Source organism: Melanaphis sacchari, unplaced genomic scaffold, assembly GCF_002803265.2.
Source record: "Melanaphis sacchari strain LSU unplaced genomic scaffold, SCAv2.0 Contig13_pilon_pilon, whole genome shotgun sequence".
NCBI classification, from domain to species: Eukaryota; Metazoa; Arthropoda; class Insecta; order Hemiptera; family Aphididae; genus Melanaphis; species Melanaphis sacchari.
The window spans coordinates 1,576,691-1,591,673 of NW_020270588.1; the positions used below are offsets into that span (position 1 = coordinate 1,576,691).

At 27.2% G+C, this 14,983-nt stretch overlaps 1 protein-coding gene across 3 annotated transcripts in view; it reads left to right on the forward strand.

The window, feature by feature from the left end:
• The first annotated feature begins 8,758 nt into the window (after positions 1-8,758).
• The window catches only part of LOC112591601 (glycine-rich cell wall structural protein-like), a 6,832-nt gene continuing 607 nt past the window's right edge, over positions 8,759-14,983 (forward strand). Inside the window, exons 1-4 of one of the 3 annotated variants that reach the window (XM_025335462.1) lie at positions 8,759-8,946; positions 12,117-12,887; positions 14,427-14,841; positions 14,893-14,964. In XM_025335462.1, the coding sequence (XP_025191247.1) occupies positions 8,941-8,946; positions 12,117-12,887; positions 14,427-14,841; positions 14,893-14,964 (1,264 nt within the window). In that variant the 5' untranslated portion in view covers positions 8,759-8,940. Of the gene's footprint in view, positions 8,947-12,116; positions 12,888-14,426; positions 14,965-14,983 lie in introns of all 3 variants that reach the window. The other 2 variants (XM_025335461.1, XM_025335463.1) reach the window with 2 other exon arrangements.

A 14,983-nucleotide genomic window follows, 5' to 3' on the forward strand; every position in this document is an offset into this window, starting at 1 on the left:
TGTAAGAATTGTAGAATATTAATGATCCATTAAGAATGGTTGAAGGGACAGCAGGATACGAGTGGTTGTTGTGGTCTTTTTAAAAAGAGATGCCATTAGGACATGTGGCGTCAATATAATGTTAAACAGTTAAATATGTATATATATTTATAAGACAGAGACTATAAACCAGGGGTATCAAACCACGGCCTGCTTTCTTTTTTTCTGGTGATCAGCAGTCCAAGTAACGTCTCGATTATTGTGATTCTTTTACAAAAGAGAAATTCCACAAGGACACCCGGCAACTATATGTGTTACGTGTTGTTGTGTTAAACGGCGAAATATATATATATATTATATATGTTATATAAATATAAGACGTTACAAGGTAGAGCCTATAAACTAGAGGTATGTAGTATGTGGCGTACCGTGTCACACCCTTGTCTTTATTTACAAACCGGTTTTCTGATAACACATGTTGAGCATTATATGTATTTTTAATACATTTTACATTCTGGTGGAACTATGAATTTTACAAAGATATGAATTTTTTGTGTGTCCATGTACAGTATAAGCAGTCGAAAATAGCTTTGATTTTAAACTTTTAGGGTGGTTTTGGATAGCAAATTAGTTTTAGTTTATACTTTGGAGAGGTAAAAATTAAAAATTCCTAGTTTTTTTTTTATAATCAGATTAAACAAATAAAAAATTGAGAGAAACGGGATTTTTTACAGAAATTCAATATTATAATTAAAATAATTATTTCGTAATAATATTATGGTTTCCTTAAAACTTTCGTATATATTATGAATTGTATTAAATGAAAATTCAGAACATGTAATTAATTTTAAGATATTTACCTACCTATTTATACCGTGTACTTATTCATACTGTTTTATTGAAAGATGGTATTGACTCGAACATTAATAACAATAACGTAATACTATGGTATAAATATATTTATATATTTCATTTTAATATGTAATCAAATTGACAATTTTTTAATCATTTAATACACACATGTTTTTATCACAAATTTGACCTTTAAAAAAAAAAAATAAAATAATGGGTGACCAGCTGCCTAAAAAGGCTAAAGACTCTTACTATATAGATTATGCTCTACAGGTACAGGATCACGGTATATTTTAAGCGTTTAGGATCATCATGAAGGTTTAATATTTTTTATCTTTTTATTTTTGGCATGTTTGTGTATTACTACATAGTATAATACTACAATATTGAGATATGCTCTACATCATACATTTTAATATTGACAATGAGTTTTAAACTTAGTCGAATACCGTTTTTATACATTTTATGATATATTATGTACTCGTAGTTTATTATTGATAAATGGGAATTTTATAGTAAATTTAATATATTATTGAATATAATTTATATGGTGTTTGAAAGCTTAATTATAATAACTAATAAGCATACTCTAAACTTTGAATATTAATACGCGTGTTATTAGTACTATCTACTATTGTTATTTTTACAGGCACTTACTGATTTACAATCAAATGTGTTTAAATAATCAGATACTCCTTAATTATAAAATCAATTAATTAATTACTTTTTATGGTTATTTAATAATAATAAATCATACTACTCTTCTATTAAGGATCATAACTACTAGAAAAATTTAAAAGAAGCTTAAGTAGGTACTCATTCCGCAGAAATTTATCATATGGTGGAATACCTACTGTAATTATTATCACGATAATAATTATTAATTATATGAAACAAAAGAACAAAATAATTGAATCTAGTACCTAACACTTAAATAATTATTCTATTAAGGTAATAAATATATATATAAAAAATTTAAGGCTTAAAAATAAATAAAGTAGTAATAGGTTTGATAAATAAATAAAATAACGGGTTAATTTAGTTAATATTACAAGAATACAAGATAGATAATTCTTTGATCATACCCGGATGTTTAAAAACCCAACATTTTTAAATGTGTACTATAACACCGCGCATGGCAAGTATTCGTTTAAATAATAGATGAAATCGTAGTGTGACATGAACGATGTGTCTTGAAATTTTTATTGATAGAGACTGCTGCTTTACTGTTTTTGTTTAACCCTTATATAGAATTATTGTAATGTTATCCCTTCTACTTTTGATGATTACCGGTTGAATGAAACGTCGGGAAAATGTCTTGCGTGCGTATTATAAGTATATGTATTGTGGCTTAACATATAAATATTGTCAATGGAGCATGTGTATTTCTTTGTATAGCGATGGTGCGTTTATTCACAAGCGTGTGTTTGAAATGCGTAGGTAATTGTATATTGCGTTATTGTTAATATTATTTGGTAACACTTAATAATGCAGTTGGTTTTGGTAGTAAGTAACTAATAACGATCAATTGAAAAATTATCGGTGACAGAACTAAGTCATAAAATACACTTCTCAAATTTCTAAAATTTAAAAACTTACAAAATGTGTAACGGTTACGTCATTGAACTTAAAAAAGTGAGAGATAGATAACCACTCTGCAGTACAGTTTAAGGTGTCAAGTGTACTTCATCATTGAATAGGTCACTGTAATGGATGTGCTAAATTTAAATTCAATTAAATCATAATTTCGTCTGTAAAACATTTCTGATCGAAAATGGTTTTCAATAATGAGTCAGCTTTATTACTAACTAAATTAATTATGATACCATTAATAATTTATTTTACTGCGATAGTAATACAGTGGGTTTAATTAATTTTTTCCAATATATTGCATTTATTATTTATTATTATAATTATACATTATATATTATTAATGTAATTAACTTTTGAGTCATTGTCGACTTACCGTAAATTTGGTGAATTGGTTCATTATATATAAATAAGCAATAACTTAAAATAAATCTAAATATTTTGAAAATGTCATGATGTTGATGTATTAAAACAAAATAATATTTGGAAAAGTTTCAAATCCCTACGAAGTACGAATAATATTCTTGAATTCCAGTGAAATAACTAAAATCATTATACTTCGTTTAAATATCAAAGTTAGTAAAATATTATACTTTAAATGTTAAACATTTTGTGAAATAAAAATATTACTATAGTTCACACATGATCTATAATTAATGAATACATTTAATATCTCATTCTTACCTAATAAAATATAAAAATTACAAATCTTATTTTGTAGATTTTCAAATTCCTTAATATTACGTATCAACAATAATCAGCAAATAATATACATAATTCTTTGATTAAATAGATCCTACCTTTAACTTCTTAGTGGATATTATATTATGGTAATAAATAATGTTACAAATTGTTTTTATATTTTATGTTATTATAATGAATAAATAATAAAAAAATAGTATATAAATAAATATTGAATAATAACATAAAATTAAAAAAAATATTTAAAATAATGACTAAAAAACAAAACTAAAAATCATTTCAGTGTTTAATAAGTTTTTTCTCTAAATACAATGAAAATAATTACATCACATATTTATTTATTTTTTATTATTATTATTATGTAAGTAGATAGTACCTATCCGTGTCACAAAATGTTATTCTTTTATATTATGTTAACAAATGTTAATGTAATTTTGAAACGGTGTTTTAAAAAGCGCTTATAAATATAAAACGTAGTTAAACAATCTTAAGATAAATGAAATATGATTAATAAAAAATAAAATAAAAAAATAAATATGATTAATAAAACTGTTAGTAACTTAATAAAGTTAAAATAATAATTAAATCTTAAATTAAAATTAAATATTTAAATATAAATGCTTTAAAGCTTTTGTCTAAAAAAAAATATCGAAAATGCCATATAATTCATTATATCAAAATTGTTAATTTTTAAATTATTGTTGAATTTTATTTCTAAATGATGTGCAATTTAAATAATAATAAAGTTTTAATTTATTTATTAATTATCAACATAATATTATGTTTTATGTTGTAAAAAATTGTGTACTACTTTGATACATAGACCTACTTATATTAAAAATAATAGGATAATTATAAATTATATAGTGCAAGGTATGAGTAGTTTTATGCGGCACGTAATTACATTTAAGCCTGTATTACCATAGATTAAATATACTAATCTATGTTAAAATATAAATATAAATTAAAAAATAAATAATTATTAAAAATTTAATTAATATATTAATAATATTAATATTTAATCTATGGTATTACTAACATAGATACCTTGTATATTTCTTAATAAACTGGCATACGTTATTCGAATTTCATTATTTTATTTCGCAATGTTTAATATTTCAAATATTTTTTTTTGTCTAAATATTTATTATTAAATTAGTACATTATAATAAATAATAAACGTGAATATATTTTTAATTCAATTTAATTCAGTCAAATTACCTACTAATTAATTCAGATTGTTCAGTGTACTCTATAACATAATCAAATATATTTGTGTTTAAGCTAAAAGTCAAACAATATTTCTTAATTTTTTTTTTTAATGAATTATAATATTAAAATATTATACAATGGTTTTAACACAAAACGTAAATAACTAGAATTTAAAACTACATTCATATTATTTTCACTAACTAAATACATATGATAATCATATATGACATGTATAATAATAGAAATAATTTGGATACTGTGAAGTTCTAAAATTAATGATACGCGAAACATGGTTGACCCGGCGCCATCTATTCTGTTGTTACTTAATTTTATAATATTGTGGCGTTTAGCTCGTGGTATATATAATATATCGGTTTTACATGAGGAATAGAGTGCGCTAACTAAAATATTATTCCTTTAACATTTTGTCCATTTTTATAATTATAGTGAATTCAATTTAAAAATTATTGGTTTATGATGTATGATAAATATTTCCAATAGTAAAATATGGATATTTTCACGATAAATAACAATACAAAAACATTTATTTTATTTGATACATCTACAAAAATGGATTTTATAATCACATACTGCATGATTAAGATCTTCGGGTACTTCAATGTGTCAACAGTACTGAATATGACTTAAAAACTCCTAACCAGTCAACCAGAGTCGTTTGATATAATCATTTCGTATAGTACATATATAGTATACTAGTATACACGATATCCCATATCCATGTTTTAGGTAACATTGTGTTAAACAAGTACCCTGGCGATGGTAAGTAATGTATGCGATGTTTCTTATTTTAGAAATATGTATTTTTTCAATTTCAATAGAAACGTTAGTTCTATGTGTGTGTCTATCAATGTTCATAGGTAGCCTATATGAATAAATAACGACCGATGAAATAATTTTCAATGTTCATATAATACCTAGACTTGAGCTGGAAAATTTTTCTTTGTTTATGTTTTTAGCCTTCAAATGAAAATATTATGTTTCATCACAAATAAACACTTGTTGCCTGCAGTTGAATTTGGTAGATACCAAATTATCGTGCTATATTATAACAGTAATAAAGCAGTATAAATATGCAACGCACTAACTCATCAAAGAACATTAAGGTCTATGACCTTTACCTAAAATAGATACCAGTGTACGGCTGTCAGCGTTAAAACCATTTTTCAAGTACTCTATTTCATGGAACTGTGAGAAGTATTTTGAATTTTGTTTAAAAGCTAGTCAAATACATTAACTGCTGTGGCCATGCCTTTCACAGAGTCATTATTATTTCCATATAATTTTGACATTTAAATACATCGATATTCACTCGTTGTTCTAAAAAAAATCCCGTTGAATTGAGTCAACAGATTCTAATATATTATTTTTCATTTCTAATGTGTATATATATATTCATAATGGTTTACGTAATACATGTAAGTGAATAGTAATTATTAATATTAATAAGTTCTTTTTCTATTAATATATGTTCGTTTTAATGAGTTTATTTTTGTAAATGATAAAATGATAATAATAATAAAAATTATGCTTAAAAAGTAAGAAGTATAGACAACTACAATGTAGTTAATATTATTATTCAAATGGTCTTAAAATAAAATTGTAATGTAGATTCTTTAATCAAGTAATAATATACGATATTTATAAATATATTTTTATTTATCTAGTCTGGTCACTACACTATTACTAGTACTATACTATTTCTAATTTTTACTACTACTACTAATAGGTACTATTACTGTAGTATAGAAATCTGTTTATATTTTAAATAGGGTTAACATTAATATACTGCAACAACATTTTTTTTGCAACTTCTGATTATTGTTTTTGTCAGTCATGTCCAGAAATCATCTCATGATGATATAAACAGAGGTGTTTTAATTTTGTATATTTTTGCATTTTTGGATAAAATGCATATTATTGCATATTTCGACTATAAAAACACGAAAAATGCATGTTTTATGGTATATTTTGTTACTAGACGTTTTAATCATGTCACATGTGATAATTTATGTATTCACACTGTTCAAAAATACCTATATAAAAAGAAGAACGTATATTAAGGTTTAACAGAAACTCGTTCAGTTTTGAAAATTTGAAACACCATATAATTGTTTTGTGTAATATATTTAAATAGTGTGAACAGCTAAGAATATTATTTTATTAATTTTAAGACGTATCATTTTTTTTTTTTTTTTTTGAGTGTATATTTCATATTTTTTGGCGTATATATAATATTACTGGCATATTTTTACATATTTTTAATAAACCAAACACATATTTTATAATTTTTTTATTGCATATAAATCTTAGTCCTAATAATTATAAGCTTAAAAATATATTTATATTTATGTAATGTTATTAGTTAAACGACTTCTAAACATTATTTAAAATTAATTTTCTTTTTTATCCTTCTTTTCTAACTTTTTGATAACCCTTGTCAAATTTTTATTTCCATTCCTTTTTAGAAAGATTATTTTGCAAAACTATAAGAAATAATTATTATATTTTATAATAATCTATAATTTTTTTATATCTAACTCGCTCATACTTAACTACAAGCTTAAATATTGTCAATACTTAAATTGTAATATCATAATGTATACTTTAAGACTTTTGTTAAATGTTTTTTTTCAACTATTTTCAAAACAAATCAAGGCATACATAGGTAATATATGCGTAGTGTACTTAGTACACACTTACATAGTTACATATCATGCACTTAACGCAGGCATTTTGTTGATATTAATTCGCATTTTAATCCGTCCCGCCGTGATACCAGGTTGTGAAAATATACGATATTATAATTATATTGATATAGTATATTATTAGAAAACAAACCAACCGAATACTGTTATGGATATTACATTATGATTTACAAACATCGCGATAGCACAGACGTGTATAGCTAATAGTATGACGTGTTACCCGTATTTTAGGCGTGCAGTAATTATAATACAAGTTAAAAGTAAGTGTTTCGAAAATGAGAGAGAGGATACGAAAACGAGACGCGTTTATACATGGTAATAAAGAAAAAAGAAACGTGCCGTGAAAAAAATAAAACTAAACGGTTACACACACACGGTGCGATGATGACGCTGATAATAATAATAATAATATGTGTATTCGTATATTATATTGTGTACAATATAGCACCATCTATTCGTATAATACGTATGTATAGACTTTAGTCGTCCTATATTATACATATATATTATTGTATTATTATTGGATCGGCGGCGGTTAGGCTAGACGACCGCGATAAGTGCAATATAATAGGTTCGGCCGAGACGAACGGGCGACGATGTAATAACACGAAATTAATAACGTAACGCGTTATTGAAGACGCATTAAAACTAGATCATCCGTCGTCCGTGATCGAAATGACACAACTCCGTGCGCGCGAATCGTGGCGGCGGCTGAGTGATGCGATAGAGACGACAACGACGGCGACGACGCGACGACGTGTACGAGTACCGTTTCTCATTCAATCGTTTTGTTATATTATTATTATTATTATTATTATTAACGAATCCATTTAGATCGTTGCGGTGTGCGTGTGCATGTTACCTACCTATGCGCTGTACTAACAGCGTTGCGCAATTTCGCCGAATTTTTCAGGTCTACTCGCCCGCAACACGACGACACATGCCTTTGATAATCATAATCATAATAATAATAATAATAATAATAGCAATATAATATCCGATACGAGATCTTTACGTGTGCGAAGGACCGCGAGCGGGCGCTCTCCGTTTCCCACAAAATCGCGGTCATATGCGCACACCTGAAGACTGAGCGGCGGCGTCCTTGTCCACGACTACAATAACAATATTATCATCGCCGCCGCCGTCATCTATTATCATCGTCATCGTAGTCGTACACGTTTAGTTGTAATATTATGTGCCAGTGATCCATATAGTGATGTCCCATACCCGCCGAACGACCGCGGCGTTTCTCGCTCCGCAAACTGCCGACCCTCCCCCTCACCCTCCCCACACGTCAAACGAAATTAACACCCGCGCCCGCGGCCGTGGGTCGGCTCTCCTGCACACGCTGTCACACCCGCTCGTCCGTCGTCACGACTAATGTACGCACAATATGTTTGATATTGTAATAATAAATACCGTTTGATATCATAACCAGACACAACATATATACACACGAAATGTATGCATGAATGCATAGTGATTAGTGGGCGAGGGGGTGGTGTCGTCACATAATTCACCGTAGATCTTCTTCGTTATTGTAATTCTAACACTGACGATCGGTAATCGACATCGAAACCTTTTCGGACAGCCGCTGATGGAGGGGCTACGTTGCTCAACCGCTCTCCAGGCCCGTCTCTTCGGGGTATATAATTCCGTGGACCGTACCCCGAGACCGCATCATTCGCATCGTCGTCTGCCAAGTCGCACTCTGCACGGTCTGCAACGAGCACAGAAATCGCGAATCTTTACCGTGGTTGTCGTCGCAATTGCCGTCGTCGACACTTGGCCACTCTTTTGCAGCTACTTCGTCGTTATCCTTATCGTCACTGTATAGCAAAAGTCGTCCGCCTTCCGCTCCGACTAACTCGTCCGCAACATGAACGTGAGTAACTTACGTATATACCTGGCCAGTACAACCAGTGGTCATAATGATATAAATTTTCGATTTTTTTTTTTCTCCAACCGTATCTTTTCCGTTATAATCTTATAATTATACAAGTTTTTCATCATTCACATATAATACATTACGTATATTATAAATGTATATGCCTAGTGTAATAATTTAAGACCGTAATAATCTTTTATCTGATGTATTAACAAAAAATAAAAAAAATATGAAATAACGTGCAAGACAAAAACCACAAACTTGTCACAAACTGATAAATTGTAAAATAGGCAAAAAATTTAAATACTGAGTTCTAGTAATGTATTATTTGCGTGAAACAAAACCGCCAACGTTCAGTACCAAAAGTACCTATGTCCATGATTTTAAATAATTTTTTTTGAACTTAATTTTTTTTAAAGTACTAAATATAAATTTTTGGGACATTAAAAATTTAATATTTTTAAGACTTTGAATAAATATTTTACATCAATTCTTTACAACAGTTTTATAAAAATTAAATTTTTATTTAAATTTCACATATTGTTATTGTTTCTGCGTGATACATGGTTATATTAATATTTATTTTTGCAATAATATTATACAATGCGTTAAATAGAAATAAAGAGATAAAATTAAAATAAAGAATGAAATATAAACAAAAATCTGCTAAGGTTTTAAAATAAAATTTATTTTAATTTATTATTATTTATACCATTGTTATATATATATATTGTTATTGAAATAAATATCTCAAAATTGCTTAAATATTAAGAAAATATATCTACGCACTTTTGCAAAACCATTATGACAAAATCAAAAATTCTTGTAAGTTTCAATAGAATATCTGTATACATCAATAATCAAATTCAAATAATTATGAAAAATAACCTTCTGAAAGCAATTGTATTTACTTAATTTTTGAAAATTTAACATTTCTTAAAATGATTATTAGAATTATTTTTTATTATCGGCTTTATTTATAACAAATTATGAAAAAACAAATAAAAATTTAATTTTATATCACTTGGACTTTTATCATTTTAAGTTTTAGGTATTCTTATGCTATATATCATATTATATTATATACAACACAACGTACTGTGCTGCATATTATGTAATATTTATGATAAGCATTTTACTATATATAATATAGTATAAATATTTTAATTATTAATAAAGAAGGCATTGTAAGCAATTTAAAATAGAACATTAAGTTTAAACAAAGATATTTCTTAATGTATGCAAGTCTTTTTGAATTTGTCATTTATAACGAAATAGTAGATTATCTAATCATTACAGTTAAAACAAAAGAATGTATTTATAATATTCTAATATGGATAGCACACTATTATGACATATTTAAAAAAAAACATTATGTATCTATGTCTTTATAAATGGAATACACTATACACGACTATATTCATGAGCATTCAAGTAGTGTTCATCTCAAAGAGTCAAAGACTATAATTCATTATACACGACAAAAATAATAAATTTAATTTTTAGCTTCAAATTTTGTAGTTTTTAATCTTTAAGACGATTAATCATAGTGTAATTTGATAAATATTTCTATTATAGAACTATAGGTTTCTCACTAAATTAAATTATTTAACATTTAATTCTTTATTAATTACTAAACTAAAAGTCTTTGGAATAAATAAATTTGCATAGACCATTGACTAAATAAATAACTATAGGATGAAATGAAACATTAGAGTACCCTAGAGTGTTTAGACTTATTCTATTAATTAATTGTTACAAACTATCAAAATTGAATTATTTGATTATAAAATATTTTTATGTATCAGGCTCCTCCGTAAATATTTTTACTTACCTATGTGTAAATAACAATATACAATAAACGCAGATCTTTTATTAATATTACTATACAAGTAAGATAACCAAATTAATTTAATAGGTAAAAATGATGAATTGAAGTTTACAGTAAACATATTTTATTATAATATAATATATATATTATTTCGATATTTTGAATTTCAAGTAATGATTTACGATATAAGTCTTAAAAGCTGAACCATAATTTATTTGTTAATATAAAATATGTAATTTAAATGAGTATAATAGTATAATTTTAAATTTTAAATTGATTTTTATTATACGTTGCTTAAGATATATTTATATTATTAATTTGCATTCATATTTAAACGTTGATAGTAAAAACCTATACAACTTAAATTTAAAGCAAGAATAATAATGAAAATATAATTATAATAAAAAAAAAATTTTAAAAAATTAATCTGTCATAAAAATAAATTATTTTTTACAACATTTAATGGTTAAACTTAATTTAATTGTTTAGCTAAACAATAAATATTTCATTTAAAATACATCACAACACTGATTTTTTTTTTAAGTTTATTGGTGTATTATTGTAGTCAATACAATGAAAGAAGTTTTGGTAAGAATCCAAATTTAAAAAAACGATTATTCAACGAAGTAATGAGATTTGATGAATAGCCACGTGACGTCATAGAACCGACGAGTGAACAGCCGTCTATGTTTTATGTGTAAAAGTAGTTTGATTTACACAATGGTTTTAATAACTTAAAATGGTATTTTAGAATTTTTTTTTTCATAATCCTAAGTATATTTTTATGTGGCAGACTATGGTGTGGTTTAAAATTGAATATATATTGTTGATGCATACATATTATAAATTATAAACTAGTAAAATTATTGAGTTCGCGATTCATGTCATATACTCGTATAATAACCAAAAATTTTACGAAATTGACTATAATGGTTTTATATACTATAAAAAAAACTAGAAAGTATATCAAAACTATAATCACACCAGTGTTATAAACACTAAAAAACACTTGAGGTTGCATAAAAAAAAATTTAAAAATATTTTATTTAACGATTGAAATCGTTTTATTAATCTAGACACTTTTGCATGTAAAACATACGCCGCTATCTTGACTACGGTTCTAAGATGTCACATGCATGTTTTCAAACGCTTGTATTTTATTAAATAATTAGTGTTTAAGTGTGAGACCCACACCATATTTCTTAGATAAAGACATACTTTAAATCTAAGCAAACTTGTTTTTAGTGTTTTAATGTCTTTTAAAGTTATTATTAATAAAATGTTCGAAAACTTAAATAAACATTAAAAGTAATTTTTTATAATTATTTTATTTTAGCGGGCATTAATATTGCTTCTATCAATTGTTTTTGTTGTTGCTGAATCACCATATGGTGGTGGAAGTGGCAATAGCAATGGAAATGGTAGAAATGGAGGATACGGAGGGAAAGGACAATACGGTGGAGGAAATGGCGGCGGAGTAGGTTCATCATCAGCCAGTCCATTTTTCAGTGGTGCTAATCAATATGGATCTCAATCCGGATTATCAGGAGGAGCCAATAATCGATATTCTTCATTTGGATCTAAATTTGGAGGTAACAAAGGAAGCTATGGAGGATCTAATTCACGTAACAACGGTCGATATGGAAGTGGATCGACAAATGGTTATGGAAGTGGTTCTTCAGGTAGTCTAGGTGGCACTGGAAGATCAAATGGAGGTTATGGAGGTGGATCCTCAGGAAGTTATGGAAGTGGTTCTTCAGGTAGTTTAGGTAGTTCTGCTGGATCGATTTATGGGTCTGGCTCTTCAGGAGGCTTCGGCAGTGGATCATCTGGAAGCTACGGAGGAGGATCTTCGGGAGGCTTCGGCGGTGGATCATCAGGAAGCTATGGAGGAGGATCTTCGGGAGGCCTCGGCGGTGGATCATCAGGAAGCTATGGAGGAGGATCTTCGGGAGGCCTCGGCGGTGGATCTTCTGGAAATTATGGAAGTGGTAGTGGAGGACTTGGAGGATCTTCAGGCAATAATGATGGTTATGGAGCTGGAGGTGATCAACTTGGAGGAGCCAATGGTAATGGACTCGGTGGATCAGGAAACGATCCTCTCTCGGTAAGTTGACATTAAAATACAATTTTAACTTAATAAGTATAAATATAAAATACAAATATATTTTTTATTTTTATAAATTTAAAAATTATTCTATGAATAATTATTGGTGAATAGTATGTCTTAAAATAGTTATTCTATGAAGTGAGTAAGTACTTACTTTAAGTTAATTTGAAATAAGTAGTATGCTTTAAATGATTTTTATGTATTTCATATTTTGCTATTTATGCTTTCTATGAAAGCATTTATGTTTTTTACAAATATTTTTTAAAATATAAATTAAGTTATTCTAATGCATATAATATTAAAAATAATCAAAATATCTATAACTAAGAATATAAAAATGGTTAATACTTAAAATAGGTAACACATTTTTAAGATAAACAAACAATATTGTATTTGTTAGTTGGTATTAACTAAGAAAATATAAATTTTTTAATACATCGGTATTCAAATTACTTTTAAATAATATTATATTAAATCAGGTTTTTATTTGAATCTAAATCTAATTTTTGTAAATAATTATTTGCTCTGTACGATTGTTTAAATATTTAGAGTCCACCATATAAGAATAAAAGTAAAAACTTAAAAATGTAATTACAAATAAAACACTTTCTAAAATTCAAATTATTTTAATATTTTTTTTATATCTATATCTAAGATCGAAATCGCTTATCAATTATTTAATTATAGATTTGAAATATTCTCTAATTTAAAAAAAAATGTTTCGCGTGTTTTTTAAAAACTAGTTGTATCAGATTAAACTTATTCTTAATAGGTAGTTATTCCCTATGATTGTTTTTGAAAAAAAAATTATTTATTAAAACCATTCAATATTTTTGTTTAAAATTATGTGACATAAAAATTAACTTAACATTTTTTTTCAAATGAATATAAGATAAATCACCACTATTTAATTACCTGATAATAAGTTCAACCATTTATGCCAGTAAACTGAAAAATACTAACAGAATTGGCTGACCTGAACTATTAATGACGTTCAATGCTATACTAAATCTGAACTTCTACTACTATTTTCTATTTTTATTCCAATTGATACTAATTAATAAAATAACTAAACCTAGCAAAATCTAGATTAATAATAAAATATTAATTCATTTTCCCCATAATATTAGGTTAAAATATGTATTTGTGTATCTATTTCACTGTGGTTTGCTTTAAGCTTTAAATTTGCTAAATAATAAATTAACCTTTTCTTAATAAAACTAAATTTTTCATTACATTTAAGAATAATTAAATTGTCAAATTTTCATTTAAACCAAAATAATTTAATTAAAATATATTATAAAGAATACCTTAACATTAAATTTCACCTGAGAAAAAATTTCAAAATTAAACTTTATTTCATTTCTAAATTGATATTATACAGACAAATAATAATATTTCATAGACATTTTATTGCCTTTACATTTTCTAAGTACATTAATTTTATAAGATATTCCATATCATGTATAAAGTGTATTAAATTTGTATTGTTTATCATATTTATGAAATCGAATTAATAATTCATTTTTTTTATAGGAACCAGCCAACTATGAATTTTCTTACGAAGTTAATGCGCCGGAATCTGGTGCTATTTTTGGTCATAAAGAAAGCCGTCAAGGTGAAGAAGCTACTGGAGTGTATCATGTACTCTTACCAGATGGTCGAACACAAATTGTTGAATATGAAGCTGATGAAGATGGTTACAAACCTAAAATTACATATACTGACCCAGTAGGAGGATATGCTGGTGATCGTCAATCTGGAAATGGAGGCTTTGGTGGTTCAGGAAGTTTGGGGGGAAGTGGTGGTAATTCGGGAGGTCTTTACAATGGCGGTAGTAGATATGGAGGATCTGGCGGTTCTAGTGGAAGTGGCTTAGGAGGTGGGTATGGCGGATCCGATGGATCTGGTGGATCAAATGGTGGCTCAGGAGGTGGATATGGTGGATCCGGTGGCCTAGGAAGCGGATTTGGTGGATCCGGTGGCCTAGGAGGTGGATATGGTGGATCCGGTGGATCCGGTGGTCTAGGAGGTGGATATGGTGGATCCGGTGGTTCAAGTGGTGGCTTAGGAGGTGGATATGGTGGATCCGG